Genomic DNA, 23,048 nt, shown 5'->3' with positions numbered 1-23,048 from the left:
TTCTGAAAGATCGCAATATAGTTGAAAAGTCAAGAGAGTTAGAACAATCCATTTTAGGGCTGGAAGTAAGCTAACAAGCGTGTAGTTCAGTAGCCTGACAAGGCTAACCGACTTAGCCAAAATTATCTTTCCTGGTTCAGTCTGTTTTCTTTCAAATGCACCTCTCCCCCAGTCTTACAAATAAAGAATTAAAACAATACTTATGCTGGATTTGTAGGCTTGGTTGTAAGACCTTTTTGTTGTTTTTAGGCAGGGTCATATGGGCTCTTAAAAGGAAAAAAAGAAAAAGAAGAGTGGAGGGAGGAGAGGAAATGAGATCGGAGGGGAGAGGAGACAGAAGAAAGAGGAAGGGATGAGAACTCGAGATTTCTAGCACTGGCAGTCTTTTTATGGCAGTAAATGCTAGGAGCCCTGGCGTCCATAGATGGAAAATGGGCTATGTTTGGCTGCTCTGTGCTAACTCTATACTTCTCCCCCATTTGGGGGGCTTTGCACTGAGAATACTTTCCTTCTGCATGTTCTTTAGTGCCTTTAAAGTAATGTTCTTCCATTCACCTTCTGCCTGAGTGTTACTGACCAAACACGGACACAATCTTGTAAAACAGAATCTTCACTGGTCACAGAGAGTCTACATAGCACTGTTATCTCTGGACCCTGGTCTGTTTCTTTTCATATGACATTCGTTTTACTGCACCTCACAAATCAGTGATCCCATGATCTCAAAATGTAAGAAGGTTCATAGAGATGAGAAGCAGTTCCTATTTTATGGGTGACTAATACTCAAGACCATTAAGTGGGGAAATAGTGGGAAACCTAGACAATCCTCCCCCCTTCTAAATAAATTGCCTTCATTAGAGGCTAACACCATCAACAACAAACACCTCTCAAACACACAAGCTCTATATTAATCTGAATTAAGTTCATGGAGCTCTAACTCAAAATGAGAATTTATTATCTTCAAAGAAAAAGACAGATTTATCTTTGAAGTTTTCTTTTAAAACAAATGTATGTGTGGCAGCAGAAGGCCTACTCTCCACAGAGGTTCTCCCTCAGTGGGAACCGGGAGGCCTGTTACTGCACTTAGGTTCATGAAAGGTCAAATGGAATCTTCATCATATACTAACTTTAACTTCCTATTTGTACTTAGTTCAGAGGAAACTTCCTTTAATCAAAGCTATTTAGCAATAAACAAACATCAGGAGAAATTAGGGCATAGAAAATGCCATGTAAATATAAATAACAACAACGTATTCTGTTGTATTGGTCATTTAATTTTATGTTTTCATTTTGTTACTAATCCTGCTGATTGATTTCCAAGTCTCCTAGGCCACAGATAAGGAACAGGAGTTCTCTAAAGTGTCTTGCCCCTTTCAAAGCTCCTAACTTGGACTTAAAGACTTAGTCTTTCACTTCACTAAGGATAAATTGTCTCAACTTTTTCTTTGTGCCACCCTTTCTGTGCATCTTATGATGAGAGCTTTTAAAAAAGCACATGTCATAATTACTATTCACACAACTATTCCCTTTCCTAGACTATGAGCACCTGGAAGGTAGGACTTTGTTGATACACAAGTGTTAAAGACTAGCATGTGGTAGATAGTCAACAAAATTTTCTGGGCTGAACTGAAATCTAAGACGTCAAGATGTAGACTCCTGTAAATTGCGAACATGAATAGCTATCACCATTTGAGCTTAATTAACATGGCAAACTAGACGCCCTAGATTCTGTGTTGATGGATTATACCATCTACCAAGGAGACAGAATGGGGATTTTCCTTATATTAACCCTTTGACTCTCCTTCCAGCTTCACACGGATTTTATGCGGTTCCAAACATTTGAAAACCTTAGGCCTGAGTAGTGGTAATGGGATTTTGAGCTCCCATGTGTTGTATGTATCTATTGTTCTAGTACTGGGTGGGTACTAATGTGTTTATTTTATGTGTACTGCATATAATTGTATTACATTACATTATGTATTACAATAATTCTACCGGTCTACCAGTCTTCCTGACTGACTTCCTGTCAGGCAGTGGCAGCTAAGAGCTCAATGAATGCACTTAATCCGTAAAATCATAGACATTTTTCTTTACACTATAACAGTATTTTGAACTAGCAGGAAAAAAAATTATTATATCCCAGTCATGCCTGAGCATCTGAAGCTTACATATATACATGTACCTAAATCAAAAATACAAGATTTATATGCAATGTTGATTACTCTAGCAACACAGTGAAAATGTTTTGTCTTAAGTGAATCTCAATGTAGTAAGGTATGTCTACTCTCATATCACTATAGTTTGTGAGAAATCTATTAGGCTAAACATAAAACAGAGTATTTCTATGGTCAAAAATTTGCTCCAATGAAAAACAGATTTCCTCATATTTGAATCACATATTTAAGCAAATATTCAATAATATTTGAAAATAGTATTGCTAAAATACCTTACTATAAAATGCTAAAAATACCTTACTATAAAATATATGATTGCCAATTTTTATGTAGTGGTCTATCAAAAAAAAAAAAAACAACTTAGCAAAAATGATGTACCTTGATTTAAGAAAAGTGAGTCTGAGTTTCTGTACTTTTTTCTTCTTTAAACGTTCATATTTGTTCACAATATAGGATTTCTCCCCTTCTGTACTTTTTCATTTGGACACACACACACACACTCTCTCTCATTCTCATTAAATTCATATTAAAATCCTATATACAATGAGTCCCTAATCATAAATGATATAAGTACAGTGGCTGCGCAGGTTTGATGGCCAGAGGGAAAGTGTTGTTCAACTCTTATAGTGTGTGTCTCAAGATGTTACCCAGTATCATGACACGACATATGGAAAAACAGATACCAGAGGGCTCAGCTGTGAATTTTGCTTTACACGAGGCTTTCTGGAGTCTTCTTAAATCAACAGAATGTGCTTTCTTTAGCTATGTAGTCTCCTTTAGAGTTCAGATACCTTCCTTTTGGCACGAGCTGATACCGTTTCACTGTTTTTTTATTCCACTGATATTTGCTCTTATTTATTATCTCCTTCTTTCTGCTTGTCTGGTGATAGCTTGACAGTGCTAAGACTTTAACCCTTGTGCCACCAGGGAAGCCCTTCATTGGTTCTTAAGAGTGAAGTAGAAAGTTAATTCTTTTCACTCAGGGAAAGATTAAGTTGTACAGGTTTTCATGTTTTTAGCAAAAAGAAACCTATTTTCTCTGACAATGTAGAGAAAGCAGATGTCCCAAGCTAGAGGAAAAATGCTTATCTTTCTAACAGTCTGAAAGCTAGAAATGCAAAGTTTACTACTTTAACACACTTAGAAAGGGAATTAAGTTCTGTAGGGGAGCAGAAAGACATGATGTTCTGAAGGAGCTGGCACTAGGGTAGACCAAACACAATTGCCACACATATACACTCAGTTAAATAAAGTACTAGAAAGTGCTTGCTAAATTTAAGCTCAGCAGTTAGCTTACTATTTTGAAAACATAGTATTTGTGTCTGTCCTCTGTCCCTATGATAGTAAACTCTAAGAAGGAAGGGATGCATCTTCATTATTGAACTCAAACTCATTAGTGAACTACCAAAAGCAAAGAACCAGTATCAAATGGCAAGAGGTCAATAAATACAAAGAAAGTCAACATAAAAGGTATCTGTTACTGGAGGGCTCAAAACTAGATAAGGGGATTACATAAGAAAACATTAAAGAGAGATCAAGTTTCAGATGGATTTTGAAATTTAAGTAGATTTTATCTGGTAGATTGGTCAGGGTGAGGAAGAAAATTCAAGGACAAAAAAGAAGAAATGTGTTTAAAACATGGAAGATAAGAAATGAGAGTGTGTTCTGGCAAAGCACACAGTTGTATTTGGTTAGAACAGAAGGCAAGTGTGCAAATTTGGCCAATAAACTAAGACCTCCCTATATAGCAAGCTTTAAATATCAGTGAGAAGTTTATTTGGTAGGCATTTAAGATCTTGAGCAGAAAATGAAATAACTTTCTATGCCATAGGAAGGTTAATCTAGCAGAAGTTTTATATGGAGGGGAAAAGTTAGATATAAATTATAGGATTAATAATCTCTCATCCTTTTTGTGTTCCTTCCCAGCTTTCATCTGCTGGGGCTCTTTATTATGGTCAAATATAACTAGTATAGAATTGACGATATTAAGTGCCCAGCTCAGTGGGGTTAAGTACATTTACACTGTTACACAACCACCACCTCCCATCTCCAGAATGTTTTCATCATCCCAAAATAAATCTACCCATTAAACACTAACTCCCCATTTCTTCCCCTCCCCCTGGTACCTGATAACAACCGTTCTTTCTGTTCCTATGAATCTGACTATTCTAGATACCTCCTAGAAGTAGAAGCATATAATATTTGCACTTTAGTATTGGCTCATTTCAACTAGCTTAATATCTTAAAGGCCCATCCATGCTTGTCTCAGAATTTCATTCTTTTTTTGAAGGCTGAGTAATATTCCAACATGTATATATACCACAATTTGTTTCTTCATCAATGAACATTTGGGGTTGGTGCCACCTTTAGCTATTATGAAAAATGCCCTTATTATTTTGCTAGTGATTTTGTTGACTTTTTCTATATCCATAGTTCTAGAGATACTGATCTTTAATTTTCTTGTAGCGACTGTGTCTTCTTTTGGTATTGGGATAATTGGCTCTCATTAAATAAGTTGGAAACCATCCCCCCTCTTCTATATCCTTAAAGAGATTGTATAGAATTGCTATTATTTTCTCCCTGGAATGTGTGGTAGATTTCTATCTATGAAACTATCTGGATCTGGAGTTTCCTTTGTTAGAAGGTTTTCAACTACAAATTTAAATGTTCAAGTAGATATAGAACTATTCAAATGATATCTTGAGTATATATTTTTCAAGGAATTAGTCTATTTCACTAAGTGGTTGAATATATGGGCATGAAACAATGGAGAACATTTCCCTTATCATTCTTTTTTTCCCCAAGATTTATTTATTTGTACATACAGAACTGGGGTACAGGCCAGAGGTACAGGGGCAGTGAGAGGCTTCACCAGAGACAGAGCAGATCAGCGAAGTGCACTGCTGAGGGGAGCAGTTGGTAGGTCAGGAGAGGTCTGCTGCACCATGTGGATCACTTCTGGGGCGGGGATTGAACTCATGCTGAAGTGGCTTTAGCTTCTTAGTCCTGCATACCACCAGGGAGAGCCCCCCTTATCATTCTTTTAACTTCCATAGAGACCCTTCTTCCATTTCTGACACTGTTGATTTGTGTCCTCTTTTTCCATTGTCCAGAGTGGCCAGGGGTTATCAGTTTGACTCTTTTTTTTTTTTTAAAGATTTATTTATTTATGCATACAGAACTGGGGTAAAGGCCAGAGGTGCAGGGGCGGCGAGAGGCTTCACCAGAGACAGAGTGGGGAGCAGAACAGGCAGATCGAGGAAGTACACTGCTGAGGGGAGCAGCGGGCAGGTCAGGAGAGGTCTGCCACACCATGTGGTCTCCTCCGGGGCAGGCGGGAATCGAACTCATGCTGAAGTGGCTTTAGCTTCTCAGTGTTGTGCTTTAACCCGCTGCGCCACCAGGGAGGGCCAGTTTGACTCTTTTTAAAGAAACAACTTGGTTTCACTGATTTTCTCTATCATTTTCTGCTATTTATTATAGTCTTCCTTCTGCTTGTCTGGAGTTTAATTTGCTCTCTTTCCAGTTTTGTAAGCTGGGAACTTACTCATTTGAGACTTCTTCTTTTCTATACATATTTGATACAAATTTCAAGAGTATTCAGCTTTGCCGCCTAGAGGGTAGCAATAATTATCTTAAGTCTCAAATGAGTAAGCTGGTGTCTTAAAATTCCAGCATCTAGATCACCAAAGGGTGGTATCTGTTAGGGACTTTTCCCTTGAGAATTGTCAGTTTTCTGGTTCTAAGTATGATTAATAACTTTGAATTGTATCTTGGACATTTTTATTCATTGAGAGACATTGAGTCCTCTTAAAACTCTCTAGAGCATGTTCATTTGTTTGAGAAGGGGGTCTGTTCTGTGAGGTTTTTTTTTTTTTTTAAAGATTTATTTATTTGTGCATACATTACTGGGGTATAGGCCAGAGATGCGGATGGTGAGAGGCTTCACCAGAGACAGAGTGGGGGAGCAGAACAGACAGATCGATGAAGTACATTGCTGAGGGGAGCAACGGGTGGGTCAGGAGAGGTCTGCCACACCATGTGGTCACCTCCGGGACAGGCAGGAAAAGAACTCATGCGGAAGTGGCTTTAGCTTTTCAGTGCTGTGCTTTAACCCGCTGTGCCACCCGGGAGGGCCCTGTTCTGTGAGGTTTACACAGGAAGTGTTTTGACTTTCATGGGCAATGATTCCCATGTCAGTTTCATTTTCTGAACTCACAGTATTAACACCTGTTAGTCTGGAACTTAGTGGTGTATACTATAGGTTAGTTTGCAAAGTCTTTCCTGCTTCTTTGTTCCTGTTTCATGTATGTGAAGCTCATGGGTGAAACCAGGCCTGTGTCAGTTCATATGCAAGATGACAGGAGCCCCTTTTCCAGCTCTCTTTTCTCAGGGGCCCTTTTCCGGAGTCCTCCTGTCAGGTTTCACTCAGTTTTTTAGCTTCTCACATTATCAGACAGTCTGCATAATGACAGTAAAATGAAGATAAAAATATATAATGGGACCCTACACAGACCGGAGGAGAGCCTGTTTCTAGCTTCCCTGCCAGAGACAGGCTGTCTCTCAGGATCTCAAGGTGCCGGTGGCGCCATCATCACCGCCACCACGGCCGCTCTGCTCCATCCCGTGACTGGCTTCTGAGCAGGGCTAGGGGCTGGGGGGAGTCTTTTCACACCTGTAGCTCACCACCGGAGTCCATCTCTCTTACCACCAGACTTGAAAGAGGGTTTCTCTTAGTTTATGTGGTTCTGTTTTATTTTGGAGGAGGCTGTAATGTTCACTTCTCGGGCCACCTGTATGTCTTCTTCGTCGATGTGTCGTGTCTATTAAGTGCTACTTCCCAATTTTCACTGGGTTCTTTGTTTTCTTTTTGGTGAGCTGAGAGAGTTCCTTATAGAGTTTGGATACTAGCTCTCACTGGATGTACGATAGGCAAATATCTTCTCCCATTCAGTAGGGTGAATTTTTGTTTTATTAAGTTTCTTTCACTGTACAGGTTTACATTGATCTTGTCCACAGTTCTGTAACCTGGTCCACACTTGAGTCAAAGTCAGGTGATAAAGAAGGAAAGAAGAAAATCAGGAAATTCACCACAGAGTGGTTGTTCTTTAAGTTCAAATTGCCCCTCACCCCAACGTGTCTGTTAGTGCTTACTTTTAGAATTGTCAATTAATTGTTTTTCACATTCTGTGGAGGACTTTTAGTTGTAACCTATAGGAGAGATATATTGTGGAGAACTTACTCTGTCTTAGCTAGTATTAGTAGCTTAACCCCTTTTTATGATAAGGAGTTAGGAAGTACTCCAAGTAATAGTTAATAAGATCCAGAAGAATAGACGTGGGAACAGAAAGGTAGAAAGAGATGCAGAACCGCCACGGGACTAAGACGAAGCAATTGGCTGTGGAGGTTACAAAGTGTATTATTACCATCTATGCTAAAATACAATCTATAAGGATACTTCACTCTACAAAAGATCTATTCATATAAATGGGCACTAGAAATACCCTGCATTGGCCCTCCCTGGTGGCGCAGCGGGTTAAAGCACAGCACTGAGAATCTAAAGCCGCTTCCGCATGAGTTCGATTGCCGCCTGCCCCGGAGGTGACCACATGGCGTGGCAGACCTCTCCTGACCCGCCCGCTGCTCCCCTCAGCAGTGTACTTCATCGATCTGCCTGTTCTGCTCCCCACTCTGTCTCTGGTGAAGCTTCTCACCGCCCCTGAGCCTCTGGTCTGTATCCCAGTTCTGTATGCACAAATAAATAAATCTTTGAAAAAAAAAAAAAGAAATACCCTGCATTGCTGCTAAGATTAGAGTCTTCAGGTATAGACACAGTTTTATGCTAGAGTGAATTTTCCTCACATATATGAATTTTCTACTATACGAGCTAGTACTATATTTTATATAGTAAATATACATTATACTATAATGTATATCATTATAATATTAGTGTGCCATTTTTAGGTACATAATGGGTTTTGTGAATTGATTTAGAAACCTAACACCAACTAAAACATTGTTTTCATGAAAGTATTCTTAATTTTATATATATATTTTTAATTTTAAAGATATAGGTACATAATTTTAAAAGTCAACCCTATACTAATCTTTAAAACAACAAATAATAATACTCTTCTCTAGTCACTACATTCTTGATTACTGCTCACCAAAAGCAGTTCTCTATCTGTCATCCAACTTTTCTTCTAGTATTTAGATTTCTTTTTCTATATATTACATGCATACCACTCCTTGATTCTTAAAAATCTACTGAAGAGGATTTAATTCTCCTATGATATCACATATTCATATATAAGCACACATTTCCCCCCATTTTTCCTATATAACAAACTTTGCATACTCAATGTTTATAATTTAATTCTGTATTATGATCTGCAGAATACATAGTGTGCTATGATTATATTTTTGTTCTTGTACAATATTTTATTTACTCAGGGATTAAGAATTGTTGTTGTTCACCACCTGTCAGTTTTCGACACTCCCAAATGATCACCAAAATCATGCCACTGTCCCAACAGACTTACATAATCTTTGTAAATTTCCCTTGGACATCCTTCCTGAAATCTGTGATTTTACTTTAGATTGACTAATCTATAGTCTATTTGCATAGGGATCAATATAGGACTCTTTTTCACCATTTTTCTCAGCATTCCTTTATCTCCACCCTATGCTTGGATTCCCATTTTCTTGGATGGTTCATGTATCAGTCATAATCAGCCAAGTTTTGCTGTATCACAAATTACTGCAAAATTTAAATGACTTATAATATCCAGCTTTTGTTTCTTGTATACATTCCATGCCCTTCACAGGTCACATGTACCTCTGTGCCATGTTACCTTCATTCTAGCACCCAGGCTAACAGAGCAACCTCTGCTTAAAATGTTGCTGGTCATCATGGCAGAAGGAACAAGAAACATGGTGGATCATGAGCCAGTTCTTAAAGTGTCTGCTCAGAAGTGCCACATGACATTTCACCCACATGCCACTGGCTAATGCAATTAACATAGCCGTACAGGCTCAAGAATGTCCTCCTGGAGAGGGAGTGTCTAGGGGCAGGAACCCAACCATACAGTCAAATCTGACATCACAGAGCAGAGATATGTAATCTTCTGCAGGAAAGTCTAGCTAATAATTATGAACAATAAAGCTATTATAGCATGTCTTCCTCATTTTTATTTCATCTTTTTCATGAAATACCTTTTATCCTCAGGGGTTTATATCTTTTTTTTATTCCTTTACTGTAGTTTCAGTAGTTTCAGGAGTGTGTTCCATCTGCCATGTTTAACCAAAAGTCCAATAGCCCATCACTTTCAAAGGGAGCGTCTAGGACATGGTCTATTTGATGTCTTTAATTACCGTTTTTATTCACTGTACCATTTTTCCATTATTTACAGCAGTTTTTCCCACAAATGCCTACAAATGTCAATAAAGGATAAACCTGTATCTCTTTTTGAATACACAACTACTCAATATGGTAAGTTCACTTTAAAACTGAGGAGGAGTTTTCTAAAATAGCTTTGATTCTAAACATCTTGATTTTGCCCTTCCTGATTATCTCTAAGCTCCAGGCTTATGTCTGCAATGAAATCAAGAAGATCAAACGAATTCAGTTCTAATTCTTGTAACCACAGACAATTATATACTCAACATGTTGGCCTAAATTAAAATCTACCTAGAACTTATATCAAATATTAAGAGATACTTGGGAAAATACATTTCTAAAATAGAACTCCATATGCCAAAATCTTATTTAGTTATTACATGGAAAACATAGTAAATGGGATAATATAAAAAATGGCCAAATTCAGCTTTTTGTTGTTTTTACTTGATAATTTGCTAGCTACTAACTCAGATAGCATAGATTCTTAAGAACTTTTAAACACTGACATGTACTCTAAAAAGATGAAGGGTTTCTTAAAGGTAAACTATGCTCAAACACATTATTCATATGCTAGCACTTCTACTGGTTGGGCCCAGGCTTTTGAAAGTATGTGTTCTTGGTTCAAATGCTATTCTCGTATCAAAATCGTCATGAACCTTTAACTTTAGCTTTCTCATTTACAAAAATAGGCATAGTAGCATTTCCAAGAAGTAGTTATGAGAATTAAATAACCCACATGAAAACCCTGACATAGTGCTAGTAATTGTTAAATAAATTAATTGTTAAATAAATGATCAGTAATTGTTAAATGTTTTATTTTCTGAAATTAACAGCTATTTTAGTTACTTTTAAAACTTACACAGGCCAAATCTTATTACAGTGAAGTTTAAAAACTATAAATATTTTACTGTAATAAAGCTATTGTGCTTGATCAAAACTGTTTATCAGACATCTTTTAAAAAAATTAAAAGAATTAAAAGAATTTTAATAGAGTTTGCGATTTTCACTTTTTTATTTTGCTCTCTTACAATCATCCAATTCAAGAGAAAAATAGTTATCACCTTACAATCTGTTGTTTTTAGTTTCCTGAATCTAAAAGAATCCATGAGGAAACTCACCATGAATCCATACCAGCTCTACCTCTGTCTACTTGAAATGTCCAAATATGATCTACAACATAAGTAATCCAAAGTGAAATGCCAAAACTATGCAGAGATTCTTGACTACAACAGATCTTGAAAGAAATAGAGGCTTAAAAAAAAAAAAAGAAAAAAAAGGCCTCAGTGAAGCTGGGTTCACTGTCCATAAGATGATGAGTTAATTTTTATGTTATGAATGAGTATGCAATTATTATATGAAGTGTCTGAGTCATTTTAAACATTTGAAAGAAGTATAAACCTTTGAAAGCATAGGGGCAAACCTTTCTGTGAACCTTTGATATTAGAGATTGAGACGGCTTTCACAAATAAACTAAATTAAAAACAAATGATTAACAGCTGCAAAGGTAATCAGCACCAGATTTTAAGGAGAAAAAAAGGCAAAAAAAAAAAAAAAAGAAACAAACAACCAGAAGCATACGCAGATTCATTCCCTTCTTTCTTGTTCAACTGAGTTCATTTCTTTCTTATGGAAATAAAACATTAGAAATAGTTTAACTATCCACAGGCTGCCTTCAATATACATTCATGTTTAATAGTGGAGAGAGCAACACGTGGAATTGATATCAGGCTCTGGGGGGTTTGTATACAGGTCTGTCACCTCACTGAGCATCAGTTTTCACCATTACAACTTCACAGTGAAATTATGTACCTTATAAAGTTCTGATTATGAAATATGGCAAAATAAATAAAAATGTGTACAACAGTGCTAGTCAATACAAATATAAGATGAAGCACAAATATGAGTCACATGTCATTTTTAATTTAAAAAAGAGCTGAAGAATTTTTAATAATGTATTTTATTTAATTCACATGAAAATATATCAAATAAATAAAAAAAGAAAATATATCAAATTATTAATGAAATTTTAAAACTTTTTGTACCGAGTCTTTGAAAATTGTGGACATTACACTGAACAACACAACTGATATCAACACAACATCAATGGAATTGATGTCAATTCAGCAGTCAAATTTCAGGCACTTAGTGGCCACATGCAGTTAGAGATTATCGTTGTTAGCTAGCACAGGCTAAGAACTGAGATGTAGTTTAATGTATGTTCACTAGATCCCACAGTATTTGTATCAGATAAACTGTGGGACTTAGCAAAGTTATTTTTTAAATCAGCCATATCAATGAGTCTGGAATCGTAGCCATGACATGTAGTGTGGTTCTAACTTACAACAAAACATGCCTTCAATGACTAAACTAAAACAGATTATCATAAGCCATCAATATTCATTTATTTTATATGTATTTTGTGGTTGTTTTGCTTGTTAGGGCTTGACTTCTGTATTACTTTGTCATACTGTAATAATTTTTTTAAAAAAGAAACCCTGACAAACTTACAAAAACAAACAATTTAACTATAAGCTACAACGGATATTTCATATCTTCAGGAAGAAACATGAATGGAAAACAGAACATTTCTCTGTATTTCTACATTTTTACTTCACAGGACCTACCATCAGTAAGTCATGTTACAGCTGTAATAGTTTTCAATTTTCCCTCTTCCAGAAAAATTTCATTATATTTTCTAAATTATAGAATGGCAGGGTCAACAGGACCAAGACAGCTTAGTTATATGTGAATAAAAGTAAATATAGCATTAAAATCATTGTATTTACTTGAAAACAATTCATCCAGGTTAAAACATTATACATGTATATATTGTATTACATCTATTAACACTACACTGAATAGTATACACTAGGCAAATTCTTGTGTCTTGAGCTCAGAGTGGGGTAGAAAATATATGGCAAACATTTCTTACCTGCAAGGTCATGTTGACAGTTAAACATGTAGTACAGAGCATAGAAATACACATACACTTATGTATCTTATTTCACACAGTTCATGTACTTTTCATCACTTTTTCCCTTGACTGCCCAACAGCCAACATAAGTGATCAGAGAAGACACCAGAGTAAAGGCGAGATATCTCTCACAGGTGCTATCTTATTTCAACTCTTCCAAGGACCATTAAGGTATCTAACATTACTTCAACATTACAGAGTGTTATGAAATTCATAGTGACCAAAACACTTGGACTTGGACTGATTTTTCAGTCGCTACATATTCAGAAGACTATAGTTCTAGAATAGAGGCCCTATCCGTCACAGGATGCTCTGTTAGAAGTGATACCCAAAGAAAACACGCTACAAGCTGAGTTAATTCTGTAGTCCACAGCATCGCCTAGGTGTCCCTAAAAGATGCTTAATAAGAATTGCCTCACCCAGCCCTGTTCACGCTTGACAAATCTGATGGGTTCACACTACAGAGTGGTATAGCTGCAGAAGAAGGGGTTAAATATTATCTTATTTTAGTCACACTGTTTTCACTTAAAATTTCCCAAGAAGAAGCTGTTTCCTCAATTAGGCAACTACTTCCCAAGCTACCCAATGATAACCCTAGAGTCACCGACACAAAATATAAACACACTGTCCAAATTTAAGCATGGCCTCAGGAAAGACTCACATCTGGCATTTCTGTAGAGAAGGAAAGGGTCCTGGAGCTGGAAATCCAGGTCTTTCGTGATGGGTTCGGTTCGATTTTCCATGCTCAGTCTGTTCATGATGGTGAACCCATGCTTTGGAGAAGCAGATCTAAAGTCATGGGGGAAGGGAGAAGGTTACCAAAGACAACAATTCAGTCTAGTATACTTTAATGTAACGACCTGCAGGTGTGCTGCTCAGCCTTTTTGTCTACATTTGCAGTTTTGTGCAAGACTGTGCACATGTAATGAGTCTTCACCATCAGCTCATAGTACTAACATACCAAGTTAGGTGCCAAAGCAGTCATACATCGTATGACTGTCATTGCCACTCCTCTGTCACTACCATTACTATTACTTGATCTTTGGACAAAATTAAATCCTATTTATTTAACTCAGTGTGTGTGTGTGTACAGGCTGTAAATTCCCTTAAGGCAGAGATGGTATCCACTTTTTAAAAAAAGACTGACACACTTTTAAAGAATCAAGATAGTTAATATTGAGTGTACATCATAAGTATATAAAAAACTTCTCACAGAAAATATTGGTGTTAGTTTGAAATTGAAATCTGCAAAATCTCATGGAGAAATGCCACAACTTGAATCAATGAACTAGGGAGGGAGGAGATAAAATTTTAGACATTATATAGTTTCATGTAAAGAACAGCTTTTGCGCTCTTTAATATAAAGCAAACAGACTCTCAGATAAACTACTAAAATGTTTTCTTTAGTAGCACTTAGTAACTTTAAAAATTTTTTCATTTCATTCAGTGTCTTCAGTGCCTGTTCTGTCAGGTAGAAAGAACCCAAATTATGGAGAGTAAATCTAACAGTGACGCATGGATTGGTCTACCCTTGGGTTACAGCCATGCAGTAATTCAACTGTGCAACTTCTGGTGGCCAATGAAATACCACATGCTTACACACTGAAACTGAAACAAGCAGAATTCATTTATTTACTTTGAATCTGGGCACCATGGTAGAAACCTTAGGAGTGATTAGAAGAATAGGTGTTTATATCTTGGTTTTATTTCACATCAAATCATTTGATGCTGATAAAGTAAAATACACTTGCAACATTTTCTTTTGCCATCTCCAATTTTTAAATTGATGGAAGGTAATCCTTGCCTAACTTATTTTGTAAAGCAGTAAAAGGGTGGTAGGCATCTCCTCAATACTGTGAAATAATCATGGCGACCGTTTCCACTTAACTTTCAAGAAAGAATGAAACCGATTTCAAACAATCTCTGACAGAGGGTCCTTTGGAGGAGTCAAGTTCAGAAATCACCAGTGGGTATGTTTATGAACCCTCTATTATAGAAAAGAAGACATGGGAGGAAATAAAAAATAATTTAAAATGGGATTAAGTGTTCTTACATAGAATCAGAATTTGATTCTGCCAAGTATTTCATTATCACAACAGGATTTCATCACTTTAATAATATGGGGACCACACTGTTTTATAATTTGTAAAACAGGCTCAAGGGATAAATGTGCCAATTGCTGGAAAGCAACATCCGTAAGAGAAGGCCAACTAAATCACCTGACCCAAAACCGCCTTTCTGGTTTCTATGGACTTTCTGTCATCCTCTACTGAGGAAAGAGTACATTGACATATACTGGAATCTGGCACCTGGGGGCTGAGGATTGGGGGATAGGAAGGGAATATTATATTCTTGAGGAGTTAAGATTCGAGGAAGAGATAAATAGGGGAGGGTTTGCTTCTCAAGTTAATGGTTTAACTGACAACTCCATTAGGAACTCAAAGTATATGGCGAAGTACTTGAAAATACCAAATTACATGTTGTTTGAGTACAAAAGGAAAAAAAAATTGCTGTAATCCATTACTCTTCTGCACTCCAAAAAAGAAACCTATGAAAATTCCTTAAATATCATAAATCATCAAGACACACTAATAATCTTTCCTTTCACTCTCAAACAAATACTCTTTGTTAGAAACAAATGAGAATACATGTTGCATGCTTGGCACTCAGTAAAACTCAGCCTTTTGGTATTTTCACACTTCAGAATTCTCAGAAGTCTCCTGTACTCCACTAAATGAACTCACTTGGAGATAGATTCTGGTACTTTGGAGTTTGGGGAATATAGTATAAATATATAAAGCCAATAACGTGTGGACATGCCTACATTCCTGAAACTAGAAAAACTACTTTGCAGCCCCTCTGATTCCCATGCCTCCCCAGTCTTTTCTCTCCCTCCCCACTGCTGCTTCCTGTCCCCATGAGTTCTTGCAGTGGGCCCACAGAGTTCTCTTTATACGTACTAGTTCTGTTTTTATCTTTCTGGCTGCCTCATTTCTGCATCCTTGCTGGCAATAAAACCCAACCATTAGCCCTCATCAATTTAAAGATTTATTTATTTGTACATACAGAACTGGGGTACAGGCCAGAGGCTCAGGGGCGGAGAGAGGCTTCACCAGAGACAGAGTGGGGAGCAGAACAGGCAGATCGAGGAAGTACACTGCTGAGGGGAGCAGCGGGCGGGTCAGGAGAGGTCTGCCGCGCCATGTGGTCACCTCCGGGGCAGGCGGGAATCGAACTCATGCGGAAGTGGCCTTAGCTTCTTAATGCTGTGCTTTAACCTGCTGGGCCACCGGGGAGGGCCCTAATTTGTTTTTTTTTTAACTTTCTCCCTCAGAGACGTTTTCTCCCACGGTTTCAAAGACCACAGAAATGGAGAAGACCCCAAACTGTCTTATCTCCAACCCCAACCTGCATTTGGATGTCCTGCTCCACTCCAAAATTGTCAGTTCAAAATAAGAGTTTATCCTCAAATCAGATTCTCAATATCTGGTCTCTTCCATTTCCTCAAATGATTTTATCTTTCAATCTTCCATTTCAAAATCTTAATGTCATTTAAAAAATTTCACCACTCCCTCTAGCTTGCAGTCTTTCAATAAATCTTTTTCATTTCAAACTTTTTTATTCAGTCCACACTAATAGCATCTCAAAGCTACTCCACTGTAATTAGTTTTCCAATGTCCGCCCTAACTCCAGTTTCTTCTAGGAACAGCACATTCTCATAATGCTAGCTTTCCCCATATATTTTGTTGTAATTCTATTACTCCCCTTCAATGATTCCCTACTGCTAAGAAATAAATTTCAAAATCCTTAGTGTGACATTCCAAGTCAGTAAAATCTCTTTATGCTCACTGTCTATTTCAATCACATAAATGAATAGAAATTCAGTGCATCACAAGGGCATTTCCGTTCTTCTTCCTCTAAAATGTGAGCTTCTAAGCCTCTGTTTACGGCATTCTCCCTAGTGAGACTACACTTTCCTACCCACCATGCAAGCTAAGTTTGATCTTACTCTGGAGGCCTGACTCAACATCACCAATTCCACAACCTTCACAATTACAGTATTTATAACCTATCAACTGGCACTTAGGATAGTCTATCTGTATTCTGGTTTATCTTTAAATGTAAACATATGTGTTAAAACCTATATACTTTTGTGTGTTATCTTCTGTCTCCCCAAAGACACTGTTAGCTCTATTAGGGTTTGTACTAGGCCTCTGTATTTTGTTTCTGCACCCTAAAGCAGGTGATGGATTTTAACTATGACATCTTATGTGAATGCTTACATCCATAAAAGGTTTAGCTTATAAGACAATCCCACAATCTCCAGGTCTGTGTGCATGTGTGATAGTGAAATTATCTGATAAACATTACTAAAACATGAATTTATTAAATCTAGCCTAAAATATAATATACTACTAGACAATGAAGGATTAAAAAACATTTTTAATTTTGGACCATGTGTCTTCAAAAAGTCAAGGGTAGGAGTGGAAGGAAGTGAAACTGGTTAATAAAATCCTATCCCAAATATTGTGTAAACAGTCTAATATTCTTATTAGTGTACTTGTAGCCCTTACCAATGTGTTCTAGCCACAGTTTCTACAATTCATTTGAATTAAAGACATAATGCAATTTTTAAAAGAACACAAAGATTTGAGCTCATCGACACTGAAATTTAAATTATTAAAAATAAGTTATATTCTGACATTCTGTCACACTATACAAGTGATATTTCCTTATGTCAACTAATAACTGCAAATTTATTTTTGAAATAAAATTACGTTAGAGAGTGGCACAACTGAGCTAAATTATGATTTCAAAGATTGTCAGATTCTTTATAAGCTACTCTTACCTTGTATAAACAAATAGGGTTCCTTCCACGTCAGTCTTCTCCTACGAAACAAAACCACAGCAAAGAATGTGTATTCTCTTCATTGTAGTAGAGTCACATAGAACACCGATTTTATGAATAGACATTCCAGGGAGTTTCAAGTAGGGCCACATCTAGAGGAGGGTTTATTTTTAGGGAAAAGCAGGTTCTCAGGCTGATTGGGGATCTCCTGAGTAAGCAGCAGGAAGAAGTCATTTTGTCATTTTGTCCTTTTGTCATTTACAAATAAACATCATTATCTCTCTTTACCAAATAGGGGGACAGTAACCCAGTTCTGGCTAAAACAATAAGGAGATAAATGTGCTCCATGGGTTTCCTCAGGGAATCTGGTTAAGTGTGCTGTCTTTTTTCCTACTTTTTATAAAATAAAGAAATAAATAAAAACATGTTTTTATTTATTCCCTCCATCACTACTCTTGAATTGAGTATATGGTGTTGCTACAGAAATTCCTGGTATCTGCATTTCATCATCTGTATTTTCTGGGCTCATTTTTTCTTGCACATCCTGTCCCAGGTTACCACAAAGATCAGTTTTCAGACAAACTATTCCAGATAAGCTGGAATATTTAGGAAAGTTCTGATCTTTGAAATAAAGTCAAAAAGAAACTTTACCAAATTACAAGAAATCTGCCTGAGAAAAGCTGGGGGACATGGCAAAGTTAATCAAGAAGACCTCTGATTTCAGTTCATTTAGAAAGGTTTCTCGCCACCTCTGCCCAGGTGAAAATGTTCCGCCTAACATAGCAAAAAAACACTTAACTGCCCGTTTGTTTAGCTAACTAGTAATCACACCATTAAAATTTAGAATGCAAAATGTACGTTTAGCTATTGATGTGACTTCATTTCAGTATTCTATTTAACCTCTCAATATTTTATTATTAATATCCATTACCAGAATCATGCATAATTTAACTACTCTTTAATTATAGTGGAAAATATACTTTAAGAACAAAGGTATAATATTAAAATATTTTAAAGATACACAAAGCACTGGAAGTATGAGATTTTCACCTGTTCAAGTTATTTCAACACACTGTTTCAACACACTGTCCCATATCAGAATAGCCTGAGAATTTACTAGAAATGCAGCCCTTGGGCTCCACCTCCACCAACAGAGTTAGAGACTGTGGGCATGGGAATAGTAATGTCTTTCTTACTAGCCCTCCAGCTGACTCTGATGCAGGCTTTGTGAGAACCATTTGCCCTGGTTTATTAACCTAGTCCTGCCTGAAGAACTATCTTAGGAATCATGAAAACAAAATTCACTCTGCCCCAAATTATGTCAAACATCACCATTATTCTGAAGAGCAAATAGCTACTTAATGAAATTATTGAGCTACAAGATATTAATCATCATTATAGACTATGTAACTGGAAATTGAGAATTTCTAATAGCTAAAGCAACTTTAGTCAGACTTTTCTCAAACATATAAACAATGATAAATTGAGTTCAGGCTTAATCTTGATTTACTATGAAATTTGTATGTCACTTCAGTGTAACTTAGAAAGTCCTCATTTCTCAGACATGGTCCGTTGGCCACCATGCTCCAAAATTTATCAAGTCACTATGAAAAAGAATTATACGATCACACAATTACTTATCTTTGTAAGCAAACATGGCTCATTCATACCTACTAAGGCTTCTGTATCCCAGGTGCACCTTAAATATTAAGAATTAACTGAAAGTGAAACTTAACCAAACCACCACATTAATCATTGTGAAACTGGCAAGTGCAGCACAGTAAATGCTATCAAATGGCCTAGAATTCTGAGTGTTGAAGTGGTACAGTGAACAAGTACTTAACACATGTGCACACATTAAATAAATTGCTGATATTTATTAGTTTGAAAGGAAAGTGAAGCCAAGACATAGGTGATGGAAGTAGAAATCAGAATTCCTCTCTTGTCAGGAACACTTGCTACAAGGTTACTTTCCTGTTTTCTGTATTTGAACTTGAAGTGTTTCAGTTTAGAAATCCAAATTAGGATGTTTATATGTACCAGCACACATAAAGCTAAGAGCTTTTGACTCGGTTCCTTCCTCAATAGAGTAGCAATTATTTTTTAAGGGAATAAAATGCTTTAATGCCTAATTTTAGTTTTGAAAGTAAATGCAAGTAGAAATTGTAATGTAAAAGCATGCGTCTTCTGAAATTATTCTCTAACCCAGAACAGCCATCCTAAAACAGATTTCTATTTCACGTTACACACCAAAAGCACCAATTTGTCCACCGAAAGGAATCATGTTTCCGTTATTACAATATAGGACCTGGAGGGTGCTGACAGGGTACACTGGGCTAATTAGCTTATTAATCTACATGTCAATGTCTGTCTACTAAAAGAGACAGCAGCAGAAAAAGCAGCCTCTGGATCCCAGGTGCACCTTAAATATTAAGAATTAACTGAAAGTGAAACTTAACCAAACCACCACCATGTTAATCATTGTGAAACTGGCAAGTACAGCACAGTAAATGCTATCAAATGGCCTACAAGGTAGGTAGGAATGAGCCATGTTTGCTTACAAAGATAAGTAATTGTGTCATCGTATAATTCTTTTTCATAGTGACTTGATAAATTTTGGAGCATGGTGGCCAACGGACCATGTCAGAGAAAAGCAGCCTAATCTCAAAGTCTTGTAGTGAAGAAACGCTAGAGCTCTGCATACCTGGGTGAGAGGGACTTTGGAAATCAATTTCTGGTGTATTATGGCTGAACTAGTTCAAATTTATGCATTTTCCTGGTCTCTCCACAGTTATCCAAGGATAGCCAGGATTTTATCCCCTTTTTGGCCATAGTTCAGGGTTGGGGGAATGCACTGTAGTTAAAACAAGATTTTACTAAAGCCCCCTGGGTCTTCTGAGGATTGAGTTAAGAGCACCCCTCCACTGTATTCTTTAACTGACACAAAGGTATCTTGGGGGGACATTCTTTCCTGGCAGAGGAAAGTAGGTCTACTTTTAAATTCCTATTCTAGTCAAGACATCCTTTAAAGCAGCCCGTTTTCTGTCTACCTTTCATTCTTAATTTCTGACACTGAAATTACTCCTCTAGCCTTCTGGTATACTTTCTCTGTCAATCTCAAGAATGTTCTTTATTCTTTTATTAGGTTTACATTCAAAAGGCTCCCATCCTTAAGCCCCAAGTGGTTGGATCTGGAAAGAGTGATGACAATTTGTTTACCCCAGTCTCTGCCACTGAACTGGGTCTCTTTTTTTCCCTGGGTGACACAGCCTTGAAAATTAGTACTTTGAAAGAATGACCTTTTACTGAATGAATTATTCCCTGTCTGAAGGGCAACAAGTCCAGGAAGCAGGAAAACATAACTTCTGTAAATAATGCATTGTGACACTCCTGCTTTTTGATGACTCGCGAGAAGGAATCAGTGGATAGTTAACACACCTCTGTAACAACTGTTTAGGGGTGTTTAGCACATAGATCCTGTCAAATCTATGGGAAACAATGGTTATTAAGATGTGTGCTCCTCTACATGTTAATTCTTTGGCTTCTAGAGATTCTCATCCTAGTGTCAAATCATTTATAGAACTATACATTCCTGATCCACTTCTCTGCTGGTTACTTTGACAGAAATATGGCTGCCTTTAACATTTTTTCTTTCCAGGAGCAAAACAGCAAAATGTAGCAGATCTTTGTAATTATTCCTAAATTGCCATCTGCAAGAAAGTCCACTGTGTCGCTCAATGTCCTTTCTATAAAGATGGAGTGAATGAATTCCTTTGAAAATTAGGAGGAAATAGGCTCTCTCTGGATCAAGTAGTATACTTCTTATGACAGAACAATGAATATTAAAGGACTCATTTTGGTTTTTTGCTTGGCTCCTAGCAGAGCGGACCTAACTTCTCTTCCCAGTTTGAAAGTAAATTTCCTCAGTCAAGAATTTAGAGAAAACGGTTCGGTCCCATTTTAGGACTTACTTTTTCATTTAATTTTTGTTCATGATATTCAGGTGAAATTTTATGAAAGACCGCTGAAGATCATGTAAATGTAAGTGGGTGTTAAAAGAACTTGTTCAATATGGATGCTTTCCTTACTTAAATTTAGGTGTTTGTTACAGTTCTGGAGAATACATGTTTAAAAATCATCTGAAATGCATTCATCCTGGCACAGCTATTGAGACTGTTTTGTAACTAATTTAAACAGAATGGATGTATAGACAGATTATTTGTGGGAGACACAAATTACTATGAAGAGAAAAAAGCTCACCTCTCCACATTCAAGAGGGTGGGTCACAAAATTACATACAGTAATTCTTGCCATTGGACTTTTCATGAATCTCCTACCCCATTCTAATGTGAAGAAAGTTAAGTTTCATCCCACTGCGATTTATTCGCATCCTGCTTCGAGAAAAGCACTAAAATAATTTGGCTCAAATGCAAACTCATTCTGTCTTTGGTGGATTATGCAGTGAAAAATCTCTTGAAGAGTATCAATCAGCCTCTTTGTAGGTGCTAGACGCCACTTCATTCTCGCTTTTATTTCCCGGCTCTGCTCTTTTCTTGTGCATTGTCTCAACTCACAACTTCCATCAAGATTTGCCTTGTCGTCCCATGCAAGACTGGTGCTGCTGAACCAGAACTCTCCCATTCGCTTCCCACCCCTGCCTCCTCACCAGCCGCCGTTTTGCTAACAGACCCTGCTTTACGTTCTCGGAGCCCATCAGCCTTGGGCCTCAGCGCATCAGGCCCTCTTTTCCCTTCAGCTCTTGGGGTCCCGTCCCCAGCTGAGGGCATCTTAGATATTTCAGTCTCATCCAACTTCCTGTGGGTGCACAGATCGGCCTCCCTCTCCCCGAAACCTGCGGCCGGGGTCCAATCTCCACAACTTCGGCCTGAGGAGGACGGCGCTCCCGCCCCACTCCACCTCCCGGGCTACAGCATCTCCTCCCCTCGCCCGGGTCCCGAATCCCCAGTCAGACGACCCCCATTCGCACCCCAGCCCAGCCCGCCTGGCCCCGACGCGTCCCCACGCACCCACTCGTTGGCCCGGTGGCCGAAAGTGTACAGAGCCACCTGGCTGGCCACGTCCACGATGCGGTTGATATAGGGGTCGTGGCGCTGCAGGGCCGCCAGGCTGATGTCGCGCCCCTTCCCCATCAGGCCGCCCGCCGCCACGGCCGCCATCTTCCCTCCCTCCCCGACATCAACAAGGGGCTCCCGGAAGCCACGCTCAGTAGATCGCAGAACGAGCGAGCCTCCTCGCAACCGAAAACCCGCGGCGACCACAAGTCCGGGAGCCCTTCCTCCTCCACCCCTCACCCCCCCGCCCTCGCCTCCCGCTACCTACACTAGGCAGAACTAATCGATGGCTGCGCGCCCGCCCGCGCGCGACTGTTGCCACTAGCAACACAAGCCTAGCGACTGTCAGAACCCTACCCTTAGCTAGCCTGACCCCGCCCTTCCCACCCCCACCTCCCACCCCCCACCTGCCTGGAGACTTATTTTCCATCTACTAGAGCCTTTGAGCAGTACCCGCCCTAGGATACTATCTCCCTCCGAGGTGCTCTATTCTTTACTTTGCCTGTTGAGGAGGCGCTCAGTGATCAAACCTAGTGTAAGAATAAATAAGCCTCAAGCAGTAATAACTGCACTGAAAAAGATC

General features: G+C 38.1%; 1 protein-coding gene across 1 annotated transcript in view; it reads right to left on the bottom strand.

The window, feature by feature from the left end:
• DCP1B (decapping mRNA 1B) overlaps positions 1-22,570 on the bottom strand; it is a 41,705-nt gene extending 19,135 nt beyond the window's left edge. Inside the window, exons 1-3 of the mRNA XM_004692538.2 lie at positions 22,421-22,570; positions 17,394-17,434; positions 13,206-13,333 (exon numbers count right to left, since the gene is read on the bottom strand). Of these exons, the coding sequence (XP_004692595.1) occupies positions 13,206-13,333; positions 17,394-17,434; positions 22,421-22,570 (319 nt within the window). The remainder of the gene's footprint in view (positions 1-13,205; positions 13,334-17,393; positions 17,435-22,420) is intronic.
• Between the last annotated feature and the right edge of the window lie 478 nt (positions 22,571-23,048).

Source organism: Condylura cristata, unplaced genomic scaffold, assembly GCF_000260355.1.
Source record: "Condylura cristata isolate star-nosed mole 26May11 unplaced genomic scaffold, ConCri1.0 scaffold00034, whole genome shotgun sequence".
NCBI lineage: Eukaryota > Metazoa > Chordata > Mammalia > Eulipotyphla > Talpidae > Condylura > Condylura cristata.
This window is presented reverse-complemented; position numbering and strand designations above follow the sequence as displayed.